Below are 24,550 nucleotides of genomic sequence, written 5' to 3'. Positions count from 1 at the left end.
ATTTATTCACTTTCTATCAATATATCTTTACATTTTACCCATCAAATTATATTTTCATTTACCTACTTATATTCCTTAAATGTATTTTGACTGAAATGGAAAATTTATTATATAAATAAACTTCCACAAGAAGATTAGCTCAATGTCTATAGAAATTAACCTTGTAATATTATTTAAGTATTATCAGTATGCACATACAAATATTATTAATGTATCAACCAGGTATTAGGTAGAAAACAGTAGATATTGCAAGCAGGGAGTTGGGACAATTGATACTGAACATTAATATGATTTTTTATCATATTGAATCTACTCTATTAATTTCTTACTTAAAATTTAGTTTGTCATATGTTGAAAGCATCATTTTTATGATACGTCCTTTTTCTAAAATAGGAAAAAAAACGAAAATCAAACTCTTCTTAACAAAGTGTCCTCTTCATCTCAGGTGACATTCCCGGAATGTGTACGATGGATAACGATCGAGTTTGACCCCCAGTGTGGCACTGCACAGTCAGAAGATGTCCTTCGTTTGTTGATTCCTGTTAGAACTATTCAGAATTCAGGATATGGACCAAAATTGACATCTGTTCATGAAAATCTGAATTCCTGGATAGAATTAAAGAAATTTTCAGGGTCCGCTGGGTGGCCTACTATGGTTTTAGTGTTGCCAGGTAAGTTATTTTTTCTCCTCATGTTTAATATGGTAAAATATACGCTTTTATAATAATTATGTTTAGTAAGGATCCGTCACTGAAGATGTTTACAACTTTTGGAAGGATTTTTTCAAGACCTACTATGCATCTGATTGCACTTGAGTACTGAAAAAGACTCTGGTGTGGGATATGGCATGACTGAGTTTTAGAAGAGAGAATGTTGTGAGGATCTTCTGAAAAAAGATTAGCTTGACCAAAGCAGAGTTAATACTGAGGAGTGGCTGCCTGCGCAGTTGGGAACAAACTCTAGAAAAAGTGGATTTGCTCTTTTATTTTCCTCAGTAAGTGAAAGATACTGAGAACTTAACAGCACTCTTTTCCATTCAGGAGAATTGGTCAACCACCTAACCTTCTGAGTTATGTTAAAGCTATTGTTTTTCAGTTCTTCGGGCTTGGAGGGATGTGTGTTCGCATTTGTGGTTGTGTGTGTCAGAGACGGACAGGCAGCACTTCTGTTATTGCTATTACTGGTATTCTCCTTTCAAAGAAAGTTTGTAAGTTATTAAAACTGTATGTAGTCTGTTGTGTTTTTAACCAATTAACCATAAATATTCTTGTGATTCCTCAAATTCACAGCCTGTTTGAATTCAGAAGCTTCTGTCTTCTGGTCTGACCTGCCTTGTTTGTTTGTGAGGGGCCAGGTTAGAGGATTGCTCATTCTGAAACAGAAAAGGCTAACTAACCTAGGTCACCCTGGTAATTGACAGGTAATTGAAAAAATGGTTATGTAACAAAGGTAGAACATTTGATGTTGAGAGGTTGGTCCTAAAGAAAAATAATAACAATTCACTTGGGATGTTTCTGTTGTTGGCCAGCATGGTTTTTAGCAGTCTTAATCCGGCACATACAGGGACACCCCCAACACCCCAAAAAGACTGGACTTTTTAGTATCTGATTTGTATTGTCACCTGTCTTGAGATAGATGAAAGATATTTTATATCTTTAATTTTATATTTATTTAATTTTAATAAAATTGTTTCAGATTTTGAACTCAATGTTAGCTTTTTTTCCTTAGGAAATGAGGCCCTTTTTTCATTGGAAACTGCATCAGATTATGTGAAAGATGACAAAGCTTCTTTCTATGGTTTTAAATGTTTTGCAATTGGATACGAGTTTAGCCCTGGACCCGATGAGGTAAGAAGGAATTATCTTCTCATTCTATTAAGAGTGTGTTTCTGAGGGCTTCTATTAACTAAAGTTGTATTTGCTACCTGTATTCAGGAACTCTGAAATTTATTTTAAGTTGGGTGTATAATTTAGAATTCCTTCTGGTTTAATTTTGCGTAGTGGTTTTTTGGTTTTTGTTTTTTTTGCTACTTTTAATACATGAAGAGAATGGGGTCTGTGCAACATGACGTAGCCTTTAAAGAAAGTATAATTGTGCCTGCTTCAAATCCCCTCAGGAGGCTGTAACTTTCTGAGTAAATAATAGAACCTGATTTCACAATGGGACTAACTGAATATCCCTTCTAAGTGTTTCATATCATATAATAAAAGTTGAAAAAAATTATCATGCTACTTTAAAGTAGTGAATGATAAGTTCTTTGGATGATGAGCCTATAGGCCTGGACCTAATAACATGTAGGAGATGTATTATTGACCCTTTTCCACCCTTAATTTAACCACTAGCTGACCTGTTCTTCCTTCTGGTCTCAAAAGTTAGGCTTGGATGCAAATCACATTATATTAATAAGCTACCTTATCTTCCAGACACTTTGTCCTGCAAACATTTTTTTAAAGCAGGTTTTTGTTTTTTTGTTTTTGTTTTTAATGATTATCCAGGGAGTTATTCAGTTGGAAAAAGAATTAGCCAATCTTGGTGGAGTTTGTGCCGCAGCTTTGATGAAAAAGGATCTAGCACTTCCTATTGGTAAGTCTGGTCGAGTACTAGGTGTTTATGGTTTTTTTAAAGATTTTATTTATTTATTTGACAGACAGATCACAAGTAGGCAGAGAGGCAGGCAGGGAGAGAGGGTGAAGCAGGCTTCCTGCTGAGCAGAGAGCCCGATACAGGGCTCGATCCCAGGACCCTGAGATCATAACCTGAGCCGAAGGCAGAAGCTTAACCCACTGAGCCACCCAGGCACCCCGTGTTTATGGTTTTTTTAAAAAAATTCAAGAGTAGAATATGCTTATTTAGGACATTCTGAAATAAATTATCAAAATCAATTCAGTAGTCACATACATTCATGAATAGTAATACACTAGTAGTTTGGGTTTTCTTTACTGACGTGTCCTCTGGTCTTTTTTATTCACACACAGACATGCACACAAACCCTCCTTAGGTAAGTACATGCTATGTGCCAGGCACTGGGTTAAGCACTGTATATATCATATTAAGCCAAAAGTTTGAGATATTTCTTAAATATCTTAGTGGACATATCAAGTTGGCAGGTGAATATTCATTGGCACTCAGGGGACAAGTCAGTGGAAATGTAATTTGAACACACTTGATATTTAAAGACATGGACCATGTGAAAGATGGGCTAGGAAGAGAATACAAATAAGAACTGGAAGATCCCCCAGGATCAAAGGTGGGACTTGCCAGAGTGTCAAAAATGGACAGACAGGATGAAAGAGGTGTAAAAAACACTCTGGTATAGCAGCCAAGGAGGTAGGAATAAAACCAGGAGAGAGGACATTCTTTTGAATGCAATTGAGAAGTCAGTTAAAATCTACCATCGAGTGGAGAAACCAATTGGTTACTTACATACTCAACAAGAAATACAGGAGAGAAACAGAAGGCCTTTAGACTAGAGTGAAAGAATGGGTAGTCGGGTGGGGGGGTGGTGCAGGTTGAATAGATATCTCTTTAGAAGAGTTTTCATGAGAAGCACAGCAGAGAAATGAAGCACTGGCAGGAGTAGTACCTCTTTATATGATACAAATTTGTATATGTAAATTGATTTATAATCAGGATGGTAAAGGTGAAACTAAAGTTAAAAATGTTTACTGATTCTGTGATGCTTGGCGTTGAACATTTATTTTCACAGTGTTTGGGAATAAAAGGCAATAATTGTATTTCCCCAATTCTAATCCCTAGAAGTCCATCTATAGCCCCTCCCTCTGAGACTACACTTCCCAGTTCATCCTCCTCCTTCCGTTCTCTTCAACTTCTCATTTCTTCCTTCTCTGTTCCCTTCCATGCTTCTCAGTTCCCCTGCTCCTACTGAATGTTGTTACATGTATGAGCAAATGAGACATCTTGTGTTCTATTTATATGAAGAAAATGGGTACAACCTTTGGAGAAAATTTGTTAATACCTGTTCAATGCCTTCTACTTTTTGATATAACGATTGTTGTATTTACTTGCACAAATGCTCAAAAAATATGTGTTGTAAAATAGATTAATATAACAGTGCTTATGGTTGTAAAACCTGGAAGCAACCAAAATATCAGTTGGAAACTGGTTGAATAACCCAAGGTACATCTGTCAGTGGAAATGTGTCCAGCTATTAAAAAACAACAACAAAAGGAGTTCTCTCTGTCCTTACCAGGAAAGATTCCAAACTATATTAACTGAGAAAAGCAAGTTGCAGAAGCTAGTCCCATTTTTGTGAACATTATGTTATATATATATATATATATATATATGAATATAGGTGTATGTGTGGACAAATATGTATGTTGACACACATAAACTTATTTGCATACAGTTTCTTGAACAATACTTAAACTGTTGACCTGTTTATCTTCAGAAGGGAGATGATGGGAGAATTTTTCATTCTGCAACTCCTGGATAATATGAATATTTCCTTTTGAAGATGTATAACCTTAGTAATGTTTTATATTAAACAATAAAGGAGAAAAGGGATAGAGGATACAATTATTACCTTATTTTTTCCTGTGACTCTTTTTACTAAAGGTATAGCTCTTCATTCTATAACATACCAAAATAAAAAGACTCTGATTCCAAATAATCAGTTCCCTTATTTGGGGGGGGAGAAGGGATTATAAATAGGCTAAATGCAAAAGTACACATTTATATACCTAAATATAGTCTATATCTTGTGCAAATCACTCAATGGATAATTTTTGAGTATTGCCTTGAGAATCATAGCTTATATTCACACTGAAAATTACATTTTAAAAGGTAAAGCACTGAGACTGGTCCAAAACGATAATAGTTCTTTTCAGTCTGGAATATCAGAATTATGAAAAAGGTATAATTAATGCAAAGGACTAGAAAGTTAAACTAAATATTGATATATGTTGGTAAAACTTTTCATTCACACAACAGGTAATGAATTAGAGGAAGACCTTGAAATTCTTGAAGAGGCTGCATTGCAGGTATTGTCCCAAACATCATAAGGATAAGATTGTGCATTAATTTAAAAGGAGTATTCTCATTCAGATCAACCTTATTTTTCTTGAATATAAGACTTTCATTAAATACTTGATTCTATTCATTGGCAGATAAAGATACTTCTTGGTGGGAGAAACCCAAGTGAGCTCTTGCTGTGCTGCACAGTGGTTGTTAAATCTGAAAGGAGACATAAATCTGGGGGTGGGGTGGGGGAAGTGGGGGGTTGGAAGAAGAGTTACCCAGTACCTGGGGGATAGGGGAAGGCTTTGCAGAACTGTTGACATTGAAATTAGATCTTGAAAGTTTTATTTACCAGTTAGAAAAAGAGAAAAAGGGTATTAATAGTAGTAATATAAATAATACCTATAGAGCACTTTATAGTTTATCATATCTTTAATATTATCTATTTTGGAATTTTCATTTTGAGGTCAATACTCTCTTTTGTACCTTACAATTACAATAACTGCAGTTTAGAGAAATCCTATGATTTGTCTAAGAAAACTAATTGGGAGATAGAGTCAGGTACCTACAGCTAATGGTTTAAATCTTATTTATTTCCCAAGATGAATTGATCACAGCAGTAATAATAAAAATGACATTTATTTGATCTTGACCTCATCAAATACTATTCCAAACACTTTGCATTTTTAAAAAAATTTTTTATTAACATATAATGTATTATTAGCCCCAGGGGTACATGTCTGTGAATCGCCAGGTTTACACACTACACAGCACATACCCTCCTCAATGTCCATAACCCAAACACCCTCTCCCTACCCCCCTACCCTCAGCAACCCTCAGTTTGTTTTGTGAGATTAAGAGTCTCTTACGATTTGTCATCCTCCCCATCCCATCTTACTTCATTTTTTCCTTCCCAAGCCCCCAAACCCCCCACATTGCCTCTCAAATTCTTCATATGAGGGAGATCATATGATAATTGTGTTTCTCTGATTGACTTATTTTGCTCAGCATAATACCCTCTAGTTCCATCCACATCATTGCAAATGGCAGGATTTCATTTCTTTTGATGGCTGCATAGTATCCCATTGTGTGTGTTTAGATAGATAGATAGATAGATAGATATAGATGTGATATATATATATATATATATCACATCTTCTTTATCCATTCATCTGTGGATGGACATCTAGGTTCTTTCCATAGTTTGGCTATTGTGGACATTGCTGCTATAAACATTCGGGTGCATGTACCCCTTCAGATCACTACATTTGTATCTTTAGAGTAAATACCCTAATGTAATTGCTTACAGGCTAATAGAGTTTATGCAGCCACAGTCAGGCTTCTGTCCACTTTTAGCCCAAGGCAGGACCTTGATCCCCACCCACCTAAGAGAGCAGATATAGTCCAACCATGAAAGATACTAATAATGGGAACACAGAAAGTGGGAGACTCCACAGCTGCCTGCAGAAGGAGACCTGGCCCAGACAGATGGGGATGCAGCACAGAGAGGGCTAGACTGGGCAGGGATGCACTGTCTCTGGTAGCATGCATAACTCTGATGTGTCACTTGTTTTTGTGAAAGGGAAGAGACTGGAAGTATTATCCCATCTTTTTCCCTCCTGGGGAGCCTATTTTGTAGGCTCTTTTTCCCGCCTGGGGAACCTATTTTGTAGGCTAAAGGAGCCGTAAGGCATGGAGAGAAAATATGTTCCCCCAAAAGGACTCCCTAAAATTCTGCAAGTTCAAGAAACTCGTGTAATTTAAATTTTACATTTTAAAAGATTTTATTTATTTATTTGTCAGAGAGCGAGCGAGAGTGAGTACAGGCAGACAGAGTGGCAGGCAGAGTCAGAGGGAGAAGCAGGCTCCCTGCAGAGCAAGGATCCCGATGTGGGATCGATCCCAGGACGCTGGGATCATGACCTGAGCCGAAGGCAGCTGCTTAACCAACTGAGCCACCCAGGCGTCCCAAATTTTACATTTTAAATACATAACTGTTCTCTTTTACCCATCAGGTGTGCAAAACCCATTCTGGTATTCTTGGAAAGGGTTTAGCTCTTTCTCATTCACCAACTATATTAGAGGCACTTGAAGGAAATTTACCACTTCAAATCCAAAGCAATGAACAGTCCTTTCTGGATGATTTTATTGCTTGTGTTCCAGGATCAAGTGGTGGCAGGCTTGCAAGGTAATATGCTTTAAGAACTACAATTCCTGACTTTCAGGTCTTCCCTCTCTCTTCACCTAAAGGAAAGTCATTAAGATGTTAAAATGCAGCCTAAAATAATCTGGTTTATATGTTTTGAACTTGCTGAAGTATAAAATGATAAATATTTTTAAAATATATGGTTGTTGTTAGTTGATTAAAGTTTCCTTGGTGAACTTTTATTTAAAAAAAATAGATGGAGCACATGGTATAATTGAGAAGTATATGTATTCGATAATAACATGTAATATCTAGACTAAACTTAAATTTATTACTATATTTTATTTTAATCAGATTTCTCTTGAAAGCTACCAATAATATAAATATAAATTAAGAATTTAAATGAAATAATTTGAGGTTGTAGAGTTCTCATTTATTTTTTTGTTATTTGCTTTCCTTTTTTTTAAAGGAAAGAAAAAATATCCTAGCTTGTTTGATTTTACTAGTAAATACAGAAGTCCAACTTCTTCCCAGTTTTAGTTTTAAAAAAAGAGATTCCTGTGTGGTTTTTAAAAACCAAAATGGTGATTGGAAAATAGAAAATCATTTAAATCAGCCTCACTACTAACTTTATGGACAATCTTACGTAACACAACAGAATTACTTATCACTTATCTCCCAGGACAACTTGAATGTAGATCATGCAATGAATTCAAGAATGGATATCCCAGAGTATAGAAATTTGACAGAATTTTCATGGAAGGTAATGAGGAAAGATAGTTGAAAAATTGTGTGAAGAGAAGATAGTGTATCTTTGATCTAGCTGTCCTCAAGGAAGTACAATGCCATTTCTGTCACTGCTTTTATAGAGGAGCTGTTCTTTCCCAGGTTTTCAGTCTGGCAAATTAAGGCAGATGTCCTTCAGTAAAATGCGTATGCTTAGGACTTAAAATATATATAACCTAAATTCATTTTCTTGGTTATTACATCATCCATGTTAAAATGTCAATTTTTCTGATTTTAAAATTATTTCTATTTTATTTATAAAACCATCAGAAATCTCATGTACTTTGACATATTTTTTAACAAATTTGTCATTAACAGTTTGCAAGGGAGACACTTGTGATTTCCACTGCATTGGAAATGAAGATATTGTTTTAGCATTTTGTTTGATACAGGTTTTATTAATATGGCTTAATTTCATGTTAATCATTAAAGATACTGATGAATATTTAGTTTTTTGCTTGCTTTTTCGTCACTGCCAGGTGGCTTCAGCCAGACTCTTACGCTGATCCTCAGAAAACATCTCTGATCCTGAACAAGGATGATATTCGTTGTGGTTGGCCTACCACCATAACTGTTCAAACAAAAGACCAATATGGGGATGTGGTACATGTTCCCAATATGAAGGTAATTATATCAGAATTAAAGTAATAGTCATCAAAGCACTGACTATTTTAACTAATAAAATTTTAGGGAAAAACAAGTGGCTAGGGTCCATTTGCAGTACTGTCTTCATATTTATAGAGGAAGCCAAAAAATTATTTAAATGATTTATTTATATTAATTAGTATTCACTTCCAAGTTATATATTTTATTATTTCTGTCTTACATTTTGCTAGGAGGTATGGTGATCAAGAGAAGTATAAGAAAGTGTTCATTTATGCACGTAGAGGGAAGGCCCTTATTATGTAGAGATTGAATAAATCAGTGAAAGAACACATTTTTTTAATTAATTTCTTTTAAGCGTAACAGAATTCATTGATTATGCACCACACCCAGAACACATTTTAAAACTTTGTATGTATTTTTTAAAAGACTCAAACACACTGAGTGATGGACTTTCAGGAGGGTACGTGATGTAATGAGCACTGGGTATTATATAAGACTGATGAATCCCTGAACTCTACCTCTGAAACTAATACATTATATGTTAATTAGTTGAATTTAAATTTTAAAAGACTAGGTACATTCTGCAGTTGGTACTGTTGAAACAACATTTAAAATATAATATTGATACATATTAAATTAGAAGTTTGTGGTGGAGGCTCCTCAGAAAGTTAAAAATAGAATTGCCTTGTGATCCAGTAATCACACTCTACTGGTTATTTACCCCAAAATACAAAAACACTAAGTCAAAGGGGCATATACATATGTGTTTATTGCAGCATTATTTACAGTAGTGAAATTATGGAAGCAGCACAAGTGTCCATCAACAGACGAATGGATAAAGAAAAGGTTGTATATATGCACACACACACATACACAATGGAATTTTGTTCAGCCACAAAAAAGAATGAAATTTTGCCATTTCTAACACCATGCATGGAGCCAGAGAGTATAATGCTAAGAGAAATAAGTCAGACACAGACAAATATTAAAACTTTGTATGTATTTTTTAAAAGACTCAAACACACTGTAAAAAACAAAACAAAGGGAAGAAAAGAGAAACCAAGAAACAGACTCCTAACTGTAGGGAACAAACTAATGGTTACCAGAGGGGAGGGAGATTGGGGGATAATGGCTGAAATAGGTGATGGGAGTAGACTTTTAGTGTGATAAGCACTGAGTAAGGTATAGAATTGTTGAATCACTATTATTGTATATCTGAAACACTATCTTAGCTATACTAGAATTAGAATAAAAAACTTAATAAAAAAATTAGAAATATATGAATTTGGATGATAAAAGAATGGGAAACGGAAATAGTCATGTGCTACATTAATGGAAATAGTTATTTGGATATGTCTTTCCTGAGACGTTAATTAATAATAACATTTTAGGGCATACTGTAATGCATTAAATGAATCCATTATGATATAATTAATGTAACTATCTCATTTAAAACTTTTATTATATTTCTAAAAAAAAATGTATTGAATGAAAATTTGTTTTGGGCAGTTCCCCAGCTGCTCCCAACCCCTCAAAGATTTGTTGTTGCAAAGTGATTTGGTTGTTTGAAGCTTAGAATTTATTAAGCCACAAAATCCTATTCACTCACAGAGTAGTTTATTTTAGGAAAAAAAAAAAAAGTAGTGTAACTGTCATTCTGCAATATCTCAGTATTCTTAAAGTATAAAATTGTTCAGTGATTTACTTCAAGGTTCATAGTATATAGGCAAGTGTACTTTTGATGCTAATTTATTTAGTGTAAATGTAGTTGTTTAAAGAAAGATTTAATCAAAATATATGCAGCTATATATTTGTGTACATATGTAGCCATATACAGCCAAAAAATACAATGACTGTAATTTTAAAAATCAGGTGTTTTTAAATTTGGAAGTACTTACTTTTTATCTTTTCCTTTTTTTTCTTTTTATTACATTTAAAGTTTAAACCTTTTAATGATGGCAATGCATTTAAGCTAAAGAATTTTACTTTTTACCTTTAAACTTCTATGTTTTCTAAATATAAGATGGATTTGTAGTATTCCCAGGGCATAATGCCAGTCCAAATTCTTCTATTATGTGTTATTTTTTAAGTCTTATCAATAGAGTACATTTTCTTCTGCAGAGTAGCATAGCTAAAATGGAGATTGGTGCTTTAAATGTGAATTACCTAATAAAGTAATTTAATGTTATTCCCTGCAAGAATTCAAGAATTCACTGTAGGTTCATTCTGCTGTCCTGTACTTTATGAATAGTGGCATTTATTTTTATTTTATGTTTTGATGTCTATGAGTATTTGTTCCAGAAATCAAGGCCTCTTTTACACAGATTCACATTGTAGAATTATCTTGCGGTCATTTTGCACACCTTTGAAAGGAATGCCCGAGATGGACCAGTGGTCACATAAAATTTATGGAGATGTGGGTCCACACTTGTTAATTATTTCTTTAAATGTGTCATAGACAGTTATATAGTAATAGTATTTGGTTTTTATAATGTGGTTAGGTGGAGGTGAAAGCCGTTCCTGTTTCTCAGAAAAAAACATCTTTACAACAAGAGCAAGTGAAAAAACCTCAAAGGATCCCTGGCAGCCCTGCAGTAGCAACTGTGCCTTCCAATACTGATATGACCTTTGGCGGGCTGGCATCTCCGAAGCTGGATGTTTCCTATGAACCCATGATAGTGAAGGAAGCTCGGTATATTGCCATAACAATGATGAAGGTAATTTATTTCACTCATCAGAAAAGTTTTATTTTCCACCATTTATTCCCTTAGCAGGCATTTCAGTGATCCTAACACAGACACAAAATTACAGGTCAAGAGCTATTGATAGGTACAAACTTGGAATATTTTTTTTTAGGATGATTTATTTTCCTCCAAAGAGGATTTTCACTTATTTTTTTGGCAGATGCCTTAGGCAGATTCCAGTAATAGATCAAGTTAATCCAGTCAGAGATTGAGATGGTTGAAAACTCAGTTTCATTTCCTGCAAAAGTATTTGTCTATTTTCAATTTACCATTTCTCCTGCCTAGGATATAGAACCCTTCAAGAATTCAGTTTACCTAGCCCCCCTTCACTTTGGGATTCTCTTATATGCCAGCCTCATGTCTTTGGATTCTCTACTTTAGGGGTTTTTTGCTCTCCACTGCCTTTAGACAGATTTTTTAAAATATTTTGTGCAGCATTTTCAGTTCTCTACAGAGGCCATGCTAGATTAAATTAGCAAATTGCACATTAGTTAAAGCAGGAGTTAGGAATTGTGCCTGTAACAGAGAACAGTAGTGAGCCATTGAAGGCTTTCAGTTAGAGAAACAGCACAGTTAGATTTGTGTTTTGTAAAGATCATAATGGAATATGGAGAATTATTGGACAGATGATCAAGAGACATGATTGGGTTTAAGTCTCTTTAGGAGAGGGAGTGTTGACTTAACGTGGTAAAATGTGTTAATCCCTTGAACTGATTGGTAGCTGAAGGGGATAAAGAGAAAGAGGTAAGAAATAAAAGGTGAAATTCACAGTTTGACCTTAAGTAGTAAGATTGATATTAGAGGAGGAGCAGGTTTTGGTGAGAAAGATAATATTTTTGGGTGTAATGAATTTTAGATATCTCTGAAATATCTGTGCGAAGATATATAAAAGGAAGTTGGTTGTACAAACCTGAAGTGAATACAGATCTTACCTCAAGACAAGAATTTGGGTATAAATAGCACTTGGATTACTCATGATATCATGGAAGCAGATAATATCTATCTTCCATTTTGAGTGAAGGGAGAAGTTCCAGGGCAGGATCCTGAGAAACATCTGATTCTCAAACTTTTGTCTGCATCAAAATCATCTGCAGCACTTACTTAAAAAGGAGATTTTCCAATAATATGAAGATTTAGATTCAGTAGGTCTGGAGAGGGGTTCAAGAATTTGCAAATATGCAGAGTGATTCAAATTCAAAACCTACACATTGAGAAACATTGATGTACAAAATAGTTTAAGAGAAAAAAAAGAAAGAAAGAAAGAAAAAAAGAAACATTGATAAGAATATTAGCCAAAGAGATACGACATTAAGCTAGGACCAGCATTTACTTTTTGCCACTTTCCCCCACTTAACCTACAGTAACTCACATAATCCTCACAACAGCCCTATAAATTTCTGTTTTTATTCCCATTGTACATACATGGAAACTAAAGCACAGAGAGAGGTTAAGTAACTTGTTCAAGGCCACACAAGTGGCAGGAAGTCTGACTCCATGTTTGATTTTCCTGATGACTTCCTTATGGCATGTCTTGAAAGAGCAGTTTGGGAGGGGTTAAGCAAGTTATGCTGCAGAAGCAAAGTTTTGAAAAGGTTCTAGCAACAATGAATTCATCAATGATGTTGGCAGGAACATTGTAGGTCAGAAGAATTTATAGATTGAGCAGAAGTAAAAATAACTGAGACAAAATGAGTAGATTCTTTCAAGATAATTTGGTTCTAAGAAGAAACAGCAGAAATGGCATTGAGTGAAGGTTTTAAAGTTTGGGATGAATAGAGAAGGACTTAGATGTTTTAATACTGATGAGGAGACAGTCCAGAGGAAGGAAACCAGGAAGATGGTCTGAGAGATGGAAATAGAGTCTAGAGTTCCAAACTCTTTATGAGGGAGGGGTGGGCCTTAAATAGGAGTGTCACCTCTTTCGCCCTACAGGAGAGGGAAAAGAAAGTAATTAGTGCAGATGCTTGTTAATTTTTATGTTATACAGCCAAAAGAATTATTTATTATGGTAGTAATCACACATTTTAAGTTGGATTAGGAGTGATGAATGTCAGGGTCAGGATTTTAAAACAAAGGGGAAAAAAGGAAATATTCATTACGGAGAATGAAAGAGAACTGATGAGAAAAGAGTTATCACCCATCCTTGAAGAATCAGATGAAATTGGGAGATCCTGTGTTAACATTGCAGTGTGTGTCATAGGAACATGGGGAAAGTAATCATTTGGATTGATCAGAACTTTTCAAGACTATCCTGAGTAGAGTTAGAGCATTTACAGAATACCATCCCACACTGTCTCTGAGATATCAGTGCATGTTCCAGGAAAGGGATTTTCTCTTATCAGCCATTCACACCTACTGTGTGCTACTCAGCAGTCAACCAAATATTGTGGAGGATAGGGAAAATGAGATATTATCTGTTCTTTCATTAGTAAATGCAGTATGTATTCTGAGGGAAAATGGTAGAGTGGAAAACACATTGTGCTGGGAATCTGGAACCCTGGGAGTTCCTGTTAGACCTACCCTTAAGCGGCATATTTCTCATTTGTGACTTTTTAGTAGGTGAAGGCAGCTTGGTCTTTTCTAAATCACATTCATGAAAATAGAGAAGTGGAAAAAAGGAGGGAAGCTTCTGAGGGGTGTGGATGTGCCTCTCTTTAAGTAGAGTAGAAGTTAGAAGTGAATGAGCCAGTTGGAGAACTTTACCTGAACTTTGAAAGTTAATGATCAATTTGGCAATATTGCAGGAATACAAAAATATTGGGAATGGTATAACTAGTTTCAGGTACCTGCAGTCCATTTTTGTCTTTACATTTCACCATAATTTTTTCCAGACTTTTTTTTTTCCTTTTATTGAGAAACAGATTGTTCTCTAGGTCCAGTTGCAGCAATCTTTATATTATGGATGTATATCCTGTTTTGGTTGTGAATTGCAAATCCTGTTCTCCCAGGTGAAGGCTTATCCTTGCCCTTTATAGCATCTTTTTTGGTGAGAAATCTAAAATTTTAATGTACTCAAAAGATTTTTTTTTTTCCCTCTAAGTTTGTTGATGGTTTGTTTGTTACATTTGGGTCTTTAGCACACCTAGAATTTATTTTTGTAAAGGGTATGATGTAGGTAATTGAGTTTTTCTTTTACTCCTATATGGAGAACCAGTTGTGTTTTTATTGTCTTATCACTACCTTAGGAATGTTTCTAATGAGTTACTGGTCTTGGAATTTATTTTACTGAATTCTTACTGGTCTCTTCTTAAAGGTTTATGAAAATTACTCATTTGAAGAACTACGTTTTGCATCACCAACTCCTAAAAGGTAAGGATCATTTTTGCAACACATAGCCAAGACATGTATTGTCAGCTGCTTATAATTTACATCAACCTACATTCCAACTTTATTTTCCATAAGCAGATATTTTATAGTATTTTTTACGTTCCAGTAGAGATTTACCACAGATTTTTATAATGTGTAGATTTACCAATAGAATATATCATATTCAGTTGCAATACTGCCAGTATGTTACATAATGCTAAGGTCCTAGAGGAAGAATAATTAGTATCTAAAAAGATACATATTGGCTTGTTTAGAGTTGTTAGTTTTCTTTTCTGGGGTTTTTATTCCTTCTCTCCTTCACCTTATATGTTATAGAGCAATTTCAGTACATGTTGTACTTTTATTTTTAGCTCAAAGTCTTAAGTTTTCAGTTTTTGAGTATTCTTAACTCCATATTTGAGCTGATTTTTTGACTTACTATTTTATTTGTTTGTTAGGAGAAGTACTTTTGGAAGCCTTGAAAAAATTATTAGATAGATGTACCTTGGAGAGACTACTACCTCCATAAAATTTAGAAAAAGCTCCAAGTGGGCCTGAAAAGATTTTTATATATTTCATTATATCACATATCACATAACTTACTAGAAATTAACAGGTTACTGTGACTTTATTCTCACATGTATTCCAAGTAGAGTTTTAATGCATAATCTAGAAAATTTTCTGTAAAAATAGCCAAGTTTTGAGAATGTATCTTTGTCTAGAAATAAGGCATTAACATTCTATGTAAGGCTTAATTTTAGTTACAAAATGTCCATACAATGGAAGCATATGATTTTTATAAAAGAAATACAAACTCTATAAATTTATAATATGTTAAATAAGAAAACAGTGGCCATTTGCCTGTAAATAGTTTTTTCATATATATTCGGTATTTTAAACCTAATTAAGATAGTCTTATCTAAGTAAATGCATTATTTATTCATCGATATTATTAATTAAGCATCCGCTATGTAAGAGACATTGATATAGGCTTTTATGAACAAAATAGACAAGGTACTCGTTCTTAGGACATTTACATTCCTATAGAGAAACAAACTATAAATAAGTAAACAAAATAGGAATAATAAGTAAGTTTTTTTGATAGAGAGTGATGAGGATAGGACAGTCCAGCAAAGTATTGGGTGATAGGAGAGGCCTGTGTGAGGAGGTGTTTTCTCATTAGAGAGCTGGATGGTAGTTGGTCATGTTAAGATTTGGAGGAAGTTCGTTCTAGGCAGAGAAAAAAAGTTCGTTCTGGGGTGGATGGAGCTTGATGTCTTCAAGGAACCAAAAGAGAGCAGTGCAGGAGAGTAGTGAGCAAGAAGGAAAGTGGTTGAGGATGAGATCAGAGAGCAGTATAGTAGTATGGGGTTTAGCCATCTTTAGCCTGCAGATCATATCAGGCCCGTTTTTGTAAAGAAAATTATGTTAGAACATAGCCTTACTCATTAGCTATGTATTGTCTGTGGCTGCTTTTTGTTTCACAGAGGTAGAGTAGTTAAGTAGTGTGACAAAAACTGTTTTGCACGGTAGACTAAAATATCATTACCGAAAATATTACTGATCTCTGATGTAGAGTATCATGATTTCTAAGAGGGTCAAAAAGTCTGAGAAATGAGCTGGCGCTTTTGTTTGTTTGTTTGTTTGTTTGTTTTGGTTGGTACTGGGGTGAGTGAGAAGAGTTCTTCTTTGGCTATGTTAAAAATTGAGACGCCAAGATGCCTCCTGGTTATGTAAGCGGGGATGTTTCAGTTTTAAATTCAGGAGAGAAATAAAATTTGAGTCCTCTACATAGAGATGGTATTTAAAACAGAAGAATGGATGAATGATCAACTAGAGAGATGCTATTTAAAGAAAAAAAAACTAGACCCAAACCCTGTGGAATGTCCATAAATTAAGGGGCAGTCAGAAGGAGAGCCAACAAAACACTAAAAAACAGTGGCAAGCAATATAAGTACCTGGAGAACGTTGCAGAAGCAGAAAGAAGATATTTCAAGAAAGTAGGAGTTGTCAGCTATCAAATGCTATTGAGGGATTGCTGAAGATGAAGGAATGACCATTGAATTTGGGGTCATTGGTGACCAACAGAAGCAGTTACAGTGAAATGCTGGGAACAAAGGCCTATCTAGGACAAGTTGTGGAAGAGAACTGGGAATGAAGAAATGGAGAGGGTGATTGTAGACCATTCTTTAGATAAGTTTTGATGTAATGGGAAAAGGGACATGAGACCTTACTAGAGTCTTGATGGTCATAATATCAAGGAATGTTAAAGTTAAGAGATTCTGAAGTTTGTTTGTATAGAAATGAGATGGAGGGGCGCCTGGGTGGCTCAGTGGGTTAAGCTGCTGCCTTCAGCTCAGGTCATGATCCCAGGGTCCTGGGATCAAGCCCCGCATCGGGCTCTCTGCTCAGCCAGAAGCCTGCTTCCTTCTCTCTCTCTCTGCCTGCCTCTGCCTGCTTGTGATCTCTCTCTGCCAAATAAATAAATAAAATCTTTAAAAAAAAAATGAGATGGAAATAAAAATGATTCAGTAAAGTGGGAGAAGTTGATGATGAGTGAGAATGAGCAAGGCAATTACAGCATGGAAGTGTTGAGGGAATGAGATTCACAGGACAAATGGGGGGCTGGCTTTAAATAAGCAACAAAGTACTTCTTGCATTTTATCAGGACAGAAGGTAGAGATATGGAAAGTTGGTTTATTAATCTGATTACAACTTTGGGGATGTATCTGATTGCTTCCATTTCTCACTGAAAAAGTGGTAAGGTCGTGATCTTCTGAGAGTGAGGAAGTAGGGTCATAAAGGTTTGAGGAGAAGAAAAATAAAATGAAATTTGGTTATTTGGGAGGGTGGGAACACATACTATGGCAGGACAATAGGATTGCCACCCGTTGTAATAATATAGTTAGAAAATATCTTAATGATGTTGTCAGCTGTTTAACCAAAAGTAAATTACACCTTATTTCTTTTCAGACCCAGTGAGAATATGCTGATCCGTGTCAATAACGATGGCACTTACTGTGCAAATTGGACTCCAGGGGCTATTGGGCTCTACACTATTCATGTGACCATTGATGGCATTGAAATAGGTATTCTTTAAGTTATGAGTTACTTAGTGCAAACAACCAAAATCAGAATTGTCTTTCTGTTCTGGTTTTCTCCTTAACTTCTATCATAGACACATGGACAGGTTCCATTACTTATTTGGGTCTTCATTTCCTCCTTTACAGTGAGTACTTAATTAGTACATTCATAATATCTCAAAATTTTGTAATAATTTATGGTATCATCATAGCACTCATGACTCCTTTCCTCCATTCTCTAATGTGACTGGTCAACTATGTTCTCCTCTCTGCTGCTCACCATGTGCATACCTCATCCCCCTCTTATGGTCTTTCTTTCCTGGCATAGAGCAGAGCCCATCTTATTCATCTTTGTATTTCCTAATCTAGATTAGTGCCTGGCACATAATGGCTGCTCAATAAATAATTATCGAATGAATGAAGTTTCTTTATCCACCACTAACTCTAAAAAGTATATTGCTTTTCCTTTGGTCATTAATCTTTTCCTTTACTATTCATATAATAGACAACAGTAGAACAAGAAAGCTCTAATAAGTGTTTATCAGTATGAATTCCTTGTAACACTAATTCCTGATGCTTTTCAAGGGAAGGGGCTTCTGTGATGAGGTAGATTTGGAAAATCTAAAACTCTCATCTTAGACATTTATACAATTCACATTAACATAGAAGGGATTCTAAAAGCGATGAAATTAAGAATCTTGTCTAAATTTGTTTAACCCTTATCCTGAGACCCTTTGCTGTAGGGAAGAGGGATTGAAGGTAGAGATAAAAGCAATACTGATTAACATTCCACCGGGGCGCCTGGGTGGCTCAGTGGGTTGGTCCTCTGCCTTTGGCTCGGGTCATGGTCTCAGGGTCCTGGATCAGCCCCGCTTTGGGCTCTCTGCTCAGCGGGGAGCCTGCTTCTTCCTCTCCCTCTGCCGGCCTTGCTGCCTACTTGTGATCTCTGTCAAATAAATAAATAAAATCTTAAAAAAAAAAAATGACATTCCACCAAAATACCCTTTGAGGAACTCTAGTTTAAGTAGTTTATTTTTACAGTGAAGGTAGAGAGGCACTTTATGTTGATTGTAACTGGATAGACTATGCATTAATATAACTGTACAGAATCAGATATATCAGATGCCCCTATTCCAGGGACCTTTATCCTCAGTCTTTACTGCATTCTTCTTTATTTCAACATATCCATAAAGCCTTTAGTCAGCAAACTTTAGTTGGTTCTGAGCAAAACATTGTTCTAGGTAAGACAGTGCCTGTCTACTGTTAACAGTTACTGATGATTGCAAGACAAAATGAGCAAACAAAATCACATGAAGTACAATATAAGTAGTGATCCATGAGAAGTACAAATTTTAAGAATTCAAAAGTGGAGGTAGTTAAGACTGGCTTAATTTTCACTAATAGTGGGCTGAAGAAAACTAATACAAGGTAGATAAGAAAAATCCACATATTTGTTTTTTGAAATGAAACTGAAGAAAATAATTCGTATTTACTTAGCATCATTTTCTTTTTTACCTTTCTTTTTTTTTTTTAAATTAATTAATTTATTTATTTGAGAGGGACCATGAGAGGGGAGAGGTCAGAGGGAGAAGAGACTCCCCACGGAGCTGGAACCCGATGCGGGACTCGATCCCTGGACTCTGCGATCATGACCCCAGCCGAAGGCAGTTGCCTAACCAACTGAGCCACCCAGGTGCCCTCTATCCTACCTTTGGAATTTAACTTTTTTCCAGTGTGCCAAACTGTCAGTAGATTGGGACCTTGCTTGACCCTAGGCAAGGACAGATAATCATTCATTAGAATAACAATGCTAGGGGCACCTGGGTGTCTCAGTGGGTTAAAGCCTCTGCCTTCAGCTCAGGTCATGATCTCAGGATCCTGGGATTGAGCCCGGCATTGGGCTCTCTGCTCTGCTCGGTGGGGAGCCTGCTTCCTCCCTCTCTTGTGATCTCTGTCTGTCAAATAAATAAATTAAATTTAAAAAGAAAAAAGAGGGGCACCTGGGTGGCTCAGTGGGTTAAGCCTCTGCCTTTGGCTCAGGTCATGGTCTCAGGGTCCTGAGATCGAGCCCCACATCAGGCTCTCTGCTCAGCAGGGAGCCTGCATTCCCTTCCTCTCTCTCTCTGCCTTCCTCTCTGCCTACTTGTGATCTCTGTCAAATAAATAAATAAAATCTTTAAAAAAAAAAAAAAAGAGTCAAACCCATGACTTTTTTTAAAAAGAAAAACAATACTATCAATAGCTAATATTTATTGATCACTAAATTATGTCTACATTGTCTTATGCACATCTTATATTTTAAATTGTCTCATTTTCACAATAGCTCAGCCAGGTAGGTGCTATTCTCATTCTCATGTTATAGATAAAAACATTGAGGTACTAACAGACAATCAGCAGTACATGTGCAAACAACAAGACAGTCCAACATGAGACCCCCAGCTTTCAGCCACTATGCTGCACTGCCTGCTAGCTAGACAGCTGACTGGTGTAGCTGATGTCACCATCTGACACAGTGACCTGGCGCAGCGATCTGATGCTAACATTTAACTGCTCTAGGGTTTCTTGTTTTTACTTTTTTCAGTATTATTTCATAGATAGAGAATAAGGACCCCTTCTCTTCCTTCAACCTCTGAGACACTCATTTGGAATCCGTTTTTTTTTTTTTTCCAATTTATTTATTTTCAGAAAAACAGTATTCATTATTTTTTCACCACACCCAGTGCTCCATGCAAGCCGTGCCCTCTATAATACCCACCACCTGGTACCCCAACCTCCCGCCCCCCCCCCCGCCACTTCAAACCCCTCAGATTGTTTTTCAGAGTCCATAGTCTCTCATGGTTCACCTCCCCTTCCAATTAACCCAAATTCCCTACTCCTCTCTAACGCCCCTTGTCCTCCATGCTATTTGTTATGCTCCACAAATAAGTGAAACCATATGATAATTGACTCTCTCTGCTTGACTTATTTCACTCAGCATAATCTCTTCCAGTCCCGTCCATGTTGCTACAAAAGTTGGGTATTCATCCTTTCTGATGGAGGCATAATACTCCATAGTGTATATGGACCACATCTTCCTTATCCATTCATCTGTTGAAGGGCATCTTGGTTCTTTCCATAGTTTGGTGACTGTCCTTAAGCCATTTTTCAAATATTTCTCTCTTTTGTTTTAAAGTTTTTATTTAGATTCCAGTTAGTTAACACAGTGTAGTATTAGTTTCAGGTGTACAATACAGTGATTCAGCACTTCCATACACCACTAGTGTTTGTCTCAGCAAGTGCCCTCTTTACTGCCCATCACATATTTCACCCATTCCCCACTTATGTCCCCTCTGGTAGCCATCAGTGTATTCTCTGTAATTAAACGTCTATTTTTTAGCTTTTAAATATTAATCACCTTAAAAAGACAATTTAGACATTTGTTTTATTTATTTAAAATAGTCTGTGAGGGGCGCCTGGGTTGCTCAGTGGGTTAAACCTCTGCCTTTGGCTCAGGTCATGATCTCAGGGTCCTGGGATCAAATCCCACATCAGTTTCTCTGCTTAGCAGGGAGCCTGCTTCCTGCCCCTCTCCACCTGCCTCTCTGCCTACTTGTGATCTCTCTCTCCCTCTCTCTCTGTCAAATAAATAAATAAAATCTTTAAAATAAATAAATAAATAAAATAGTCTGCAAATTTATATAAGGGTAGGTTTAAGGATCCTTCTCCCTTGTAGTCTCAAATGTTACAGTTCCCTTCCTTTTCTTACAGATGCTGGCCTAGAAGTTAAAGTAAAGGACCCACCAAAAGGGATGATACCACCAGGAACTCAGTTGGTCAAACCAAAGACTGAACCTCAACCAAATAAGGTTAGGATAGAATGATATAAGAATCTGAATTGGTTAGAGAATTATTAATTTTATTCATTGATGTTCTAAGGTGGCCATCAGTATCTAATATTTTAGTTGATTGATTTCAGTATTTGAATTCTAAGTATCCCAAAATCAATTTGAAGGGTATTTTGTGGTAATTCTAATCATTTGTCAATTTTAAAACATGTACATTTAGTCTTCTTTGTATAATGCTATGGTAATTTATAGGTCTTGTGTACTTCTGTTATTTGAAAATTTACAATTAACAAAAATTTTACTGAAGTTCAGTGCATAAGGTTTCCAAGGAAAGTATCCTATCCTGTCAAAAGAAAAAATAATTTCCTAACATCTAGAAAGTATAGGGATTTTGGTAAACTGTTTATTAAAAAGGAAATATTGGTAATAGAACTTGTGTCTTATCTTTGTAAAAAGAAAAAAATGGGTCTTTTCTCCTTTTTATCCTATGCCTTTAAAGTTTAGAGAGGAAATTATATATGTATATTTAATACATACACATACAACAAATTGTTTTTATAAATAAACCAGTGTTAACTTGCACAGGGAAACCAGCTGCATGTACATGATTTTGGAAACTTTCTCAGAATTATAATACTTTCAAATCTGTTTAATTTTCTTACCATTTATAAGATGTCTGTTCTATGATTTTCTGTCTCAACTGTCTGTCTTTGCCTTTCCCAGGTTCGAAAATTTGTGGCCAAGGATAGTGCAGGACTCCGTATCCGTAGCCACCCTTCCCTTCAAAGTGAGCAGATAGGCATAGTAAAAGTCAATGGAACAATCACTTTCATTGATGAGGTAATTTGTAAAGAAACACTTGGTAATAAATTTTGGACGGAAAGTTTTTTGCATTATTTGTATACTAATAAGGTTACTAAATTTTCTGCTAGTATGTTTTAATTGGTTTGGATAGTGTTTGGAAAATTGAGTTCATTGAGTTTCAAACATTTTATTTTTCTTTATCAACAAAATAACTAAAATTATGTTTAAAAACAAATAAATTAAATTATGTTTTTAACCTGAAAGAAACTTAATTTTAACAAGTAGAACCTGGGGGCTCCTGTGTGGCCCAGTCCGTTGAGGGGTTGAGTGTCTACCTTCAGCTCAGGTTATGACCTCGGGGTGCTGGGATTGAGCCCCATGTCAGGCGCCCTGCTTATAGAAAGTCTATTTGTCTCTCCCTCTGCCATTCCCCACCATTCGTGCTCTTGCTGGCTCTCAAACCAATGAATGAAATCTTTAAAAAAAAAAAACAAAAACAGAACCTGTACAAGTACTCATTGAAAATGGGTACCGTTTTTCTTAAGTACTTTAAGTATTGTTTGTTTTTAAATGTGTTTAAAATACACATATATTGCTTTGACTTTGGACAACATCTTTTTCTATTAATACAACCAAGTAACTTCTGATTTTTAAAATCCAACTTGAGGTGAGGGAAGAATTTACGTTCTTTTAAGAAACAAACATTTTATGTTTAAACTCTTAATTTGTGATTTCTTTGTGCTTTCACTCCTAAGTGACATTGTTTTTATTGTCTTACTATGTGAATTACCACCTTGCTTGTCATTCTTTGCTGCTTTTTCCTTAAAGTTTCTTTTTTATGTACCTCCTGCAAAAACTAGATGCTTACTCTTCATGTCCACCATTGTTTGCCTACACTACAGCCTTTTAGCCCTTGCTTGCCTCCTAGGACTTAAAGGTGGGCATGGCTTGTTTTCGTTATTTATTCCACAGATCCACAATGATGATGGTGTATGGCTGAGACTGAATGATGAGACAATAAAGAAGTATGTTCCTAATATGAATGGTTACACTGAAGCCTGGTGCCTGTCCTTCAATCAACATCTTGGCAAGAGTCTTCTGGTCCCAGTTGACGTAAGTAAAAGGTGGTTTTAAAATGTGTAATAGGTACACTCTGTCCTCATTACAGAGCTTTCTTTAATTAAGGCTTTTCAGTTCTGAGGTAAACCACAACTAAATAACTTTTACTTTATAAGTGCTTGAATTCTGAGGAGCTTCTGTGTAATGAAGGTGGAGTTTGGCAAGGCTAAGGTCTTTAGTACTTGTTATGATCCATCATAAGCAGGAGGTAGTAAGGCAAGGCTAAGGTCTTTAGTACTTGTTATGATCCATCATAAGCAGGAGGTAGTAAAATAAAACTAGGTCTATGGAATTCCTTTCAAAGAAGTAGAGAATGAAAGTATAGTTTTTTTCCCTTTCTTATTCACACAACTGTTTGGAATGAATTCCAAACTAAGAATTGTGAATTCAGTATTATTATACATTCAAAAACATGTATAACATATTTCTTCTGTGTGTTGGCATTTTGTAATTAGTTCTCTGTGTTTTGTCTAAGTTTGCCTCTGTTCTTTCTTGGCTTAAAACACTACTATGTTATAATACTATGGTGTAAAAATAAGAAGGATTCCTTAGTCTTTTTAGTGGTGTTTAGAGTATTCTAGTTGAAACTAAATTCTGGTGTCAGAGAACTCATTGAACCTCTTTAAGAAATGCAGTAGAGTACTTAGAGCCAGTGTCCGTAAATTGCTGTAAATGTAATAGCAACCTATGGGTTTATAATTTAACAGAAATATGTGATTTTTTTTCCTTTTCCTCACCATCAAATGTATTTAGTCCTTATGACACTGTTCATAAATAGTACTAGCAAAATTTTATTTTAAAAAAACTTAGTAGTTTAAACAGTTGAATTTCTTAAAAATCCATGTATAAGGTTAGCTTATTATGTTAAACCATTCAATATATTATTTGTTTTCCTCTTTGGTAATCCAGATTCTGTGCTCCAAAGGGACAGATACGAATGATGATTCTTTGGGGAAAGAAATAATTGAACTTCTTCTCATATTTATTGATCTCATTCTTCTTTATATTCTTTTATATATGTTTTAAATACTACAGTAGGGAGAGATAGATATCTGTTTTTTACTATTAGGTGTGTGATAAAGTTTGGAGAGTGTTGGCGTACTATTTTACCGAGATTAAGCCAAATAATGCTAAATGTATAATTAAAATATA

The 24,550-nt window shown here is 35.5% G+C and overlaps 1 protein-coding gene across 13 annotated transcripts in view; it reads left to right on the top strand.

Moving 5' to 3' along the window:
* Positions 1–24,550, top strand: part of MYCBP2 (MYC binding protein 2) — a 283,092-nt gene that overhangs the window by 163,946 nt on the left and 94,596 nt on the right. For all 13 annotated transcript variants that reach the window (XM_044249910.1, XM_044249909.1, XM_044249914.1 and 10 more), the window contains 12 exons: positions 446–671; positions 1,729–1,847; positions 2,496–2,583; positions 4,954–5,003; positions 6,996–7,168; positions 8,392–8,536; positions 11,020–11,235; positions 14,516–14,571; positions 17,542–17,657; positions 21,399–21,496; positions 22,199–22,315; positions 23,252–23,392. In XM_044249910.1, the coding sequence (XP_044105845.1) occupies positions 446–671; positions 1,729–1,847; positions 2,496–2,583; positions 4,954–5,003; positions 6,996–7,168; positions 8,392–8,536; positions 11,020–11,235; positions 14,516–14,571; positions 17,542–17,657; positions 21,399–21,496; positions 22,199–22,315; positions 23,252–23,392 (1,545 nt within the window). The remainder of the gene's footprint in view (positions 1–445; positions 672–1,728; positions 1,848–2,495; positions 2,584–4,953; positions 5,004–6,995; positions 7,169–8,391; positions 8,537–11,019; positions 11,236–14,515; positions 14,572–17,541; positions 17,658–21,398; positions 21,497–22,198; positions 22,316–23,251; positions 23,393–24,550) is intronic.

Source organism: Neovison vison, chromosome 5, assembly GCF_020171115.1.
Source record: "Neovison vison isolate M4711 chromosome 5, ASM_NN_V1, whole genome shotgun sequence".
NCBI lineage: Eukaryota > Metazoa > Chordata > Mammalia > Carnivora > Mustelidae > Neogale > Neogale vison.
This window is presented reverse-complemented; position numbering and strand designations above follow the sequence as displayed.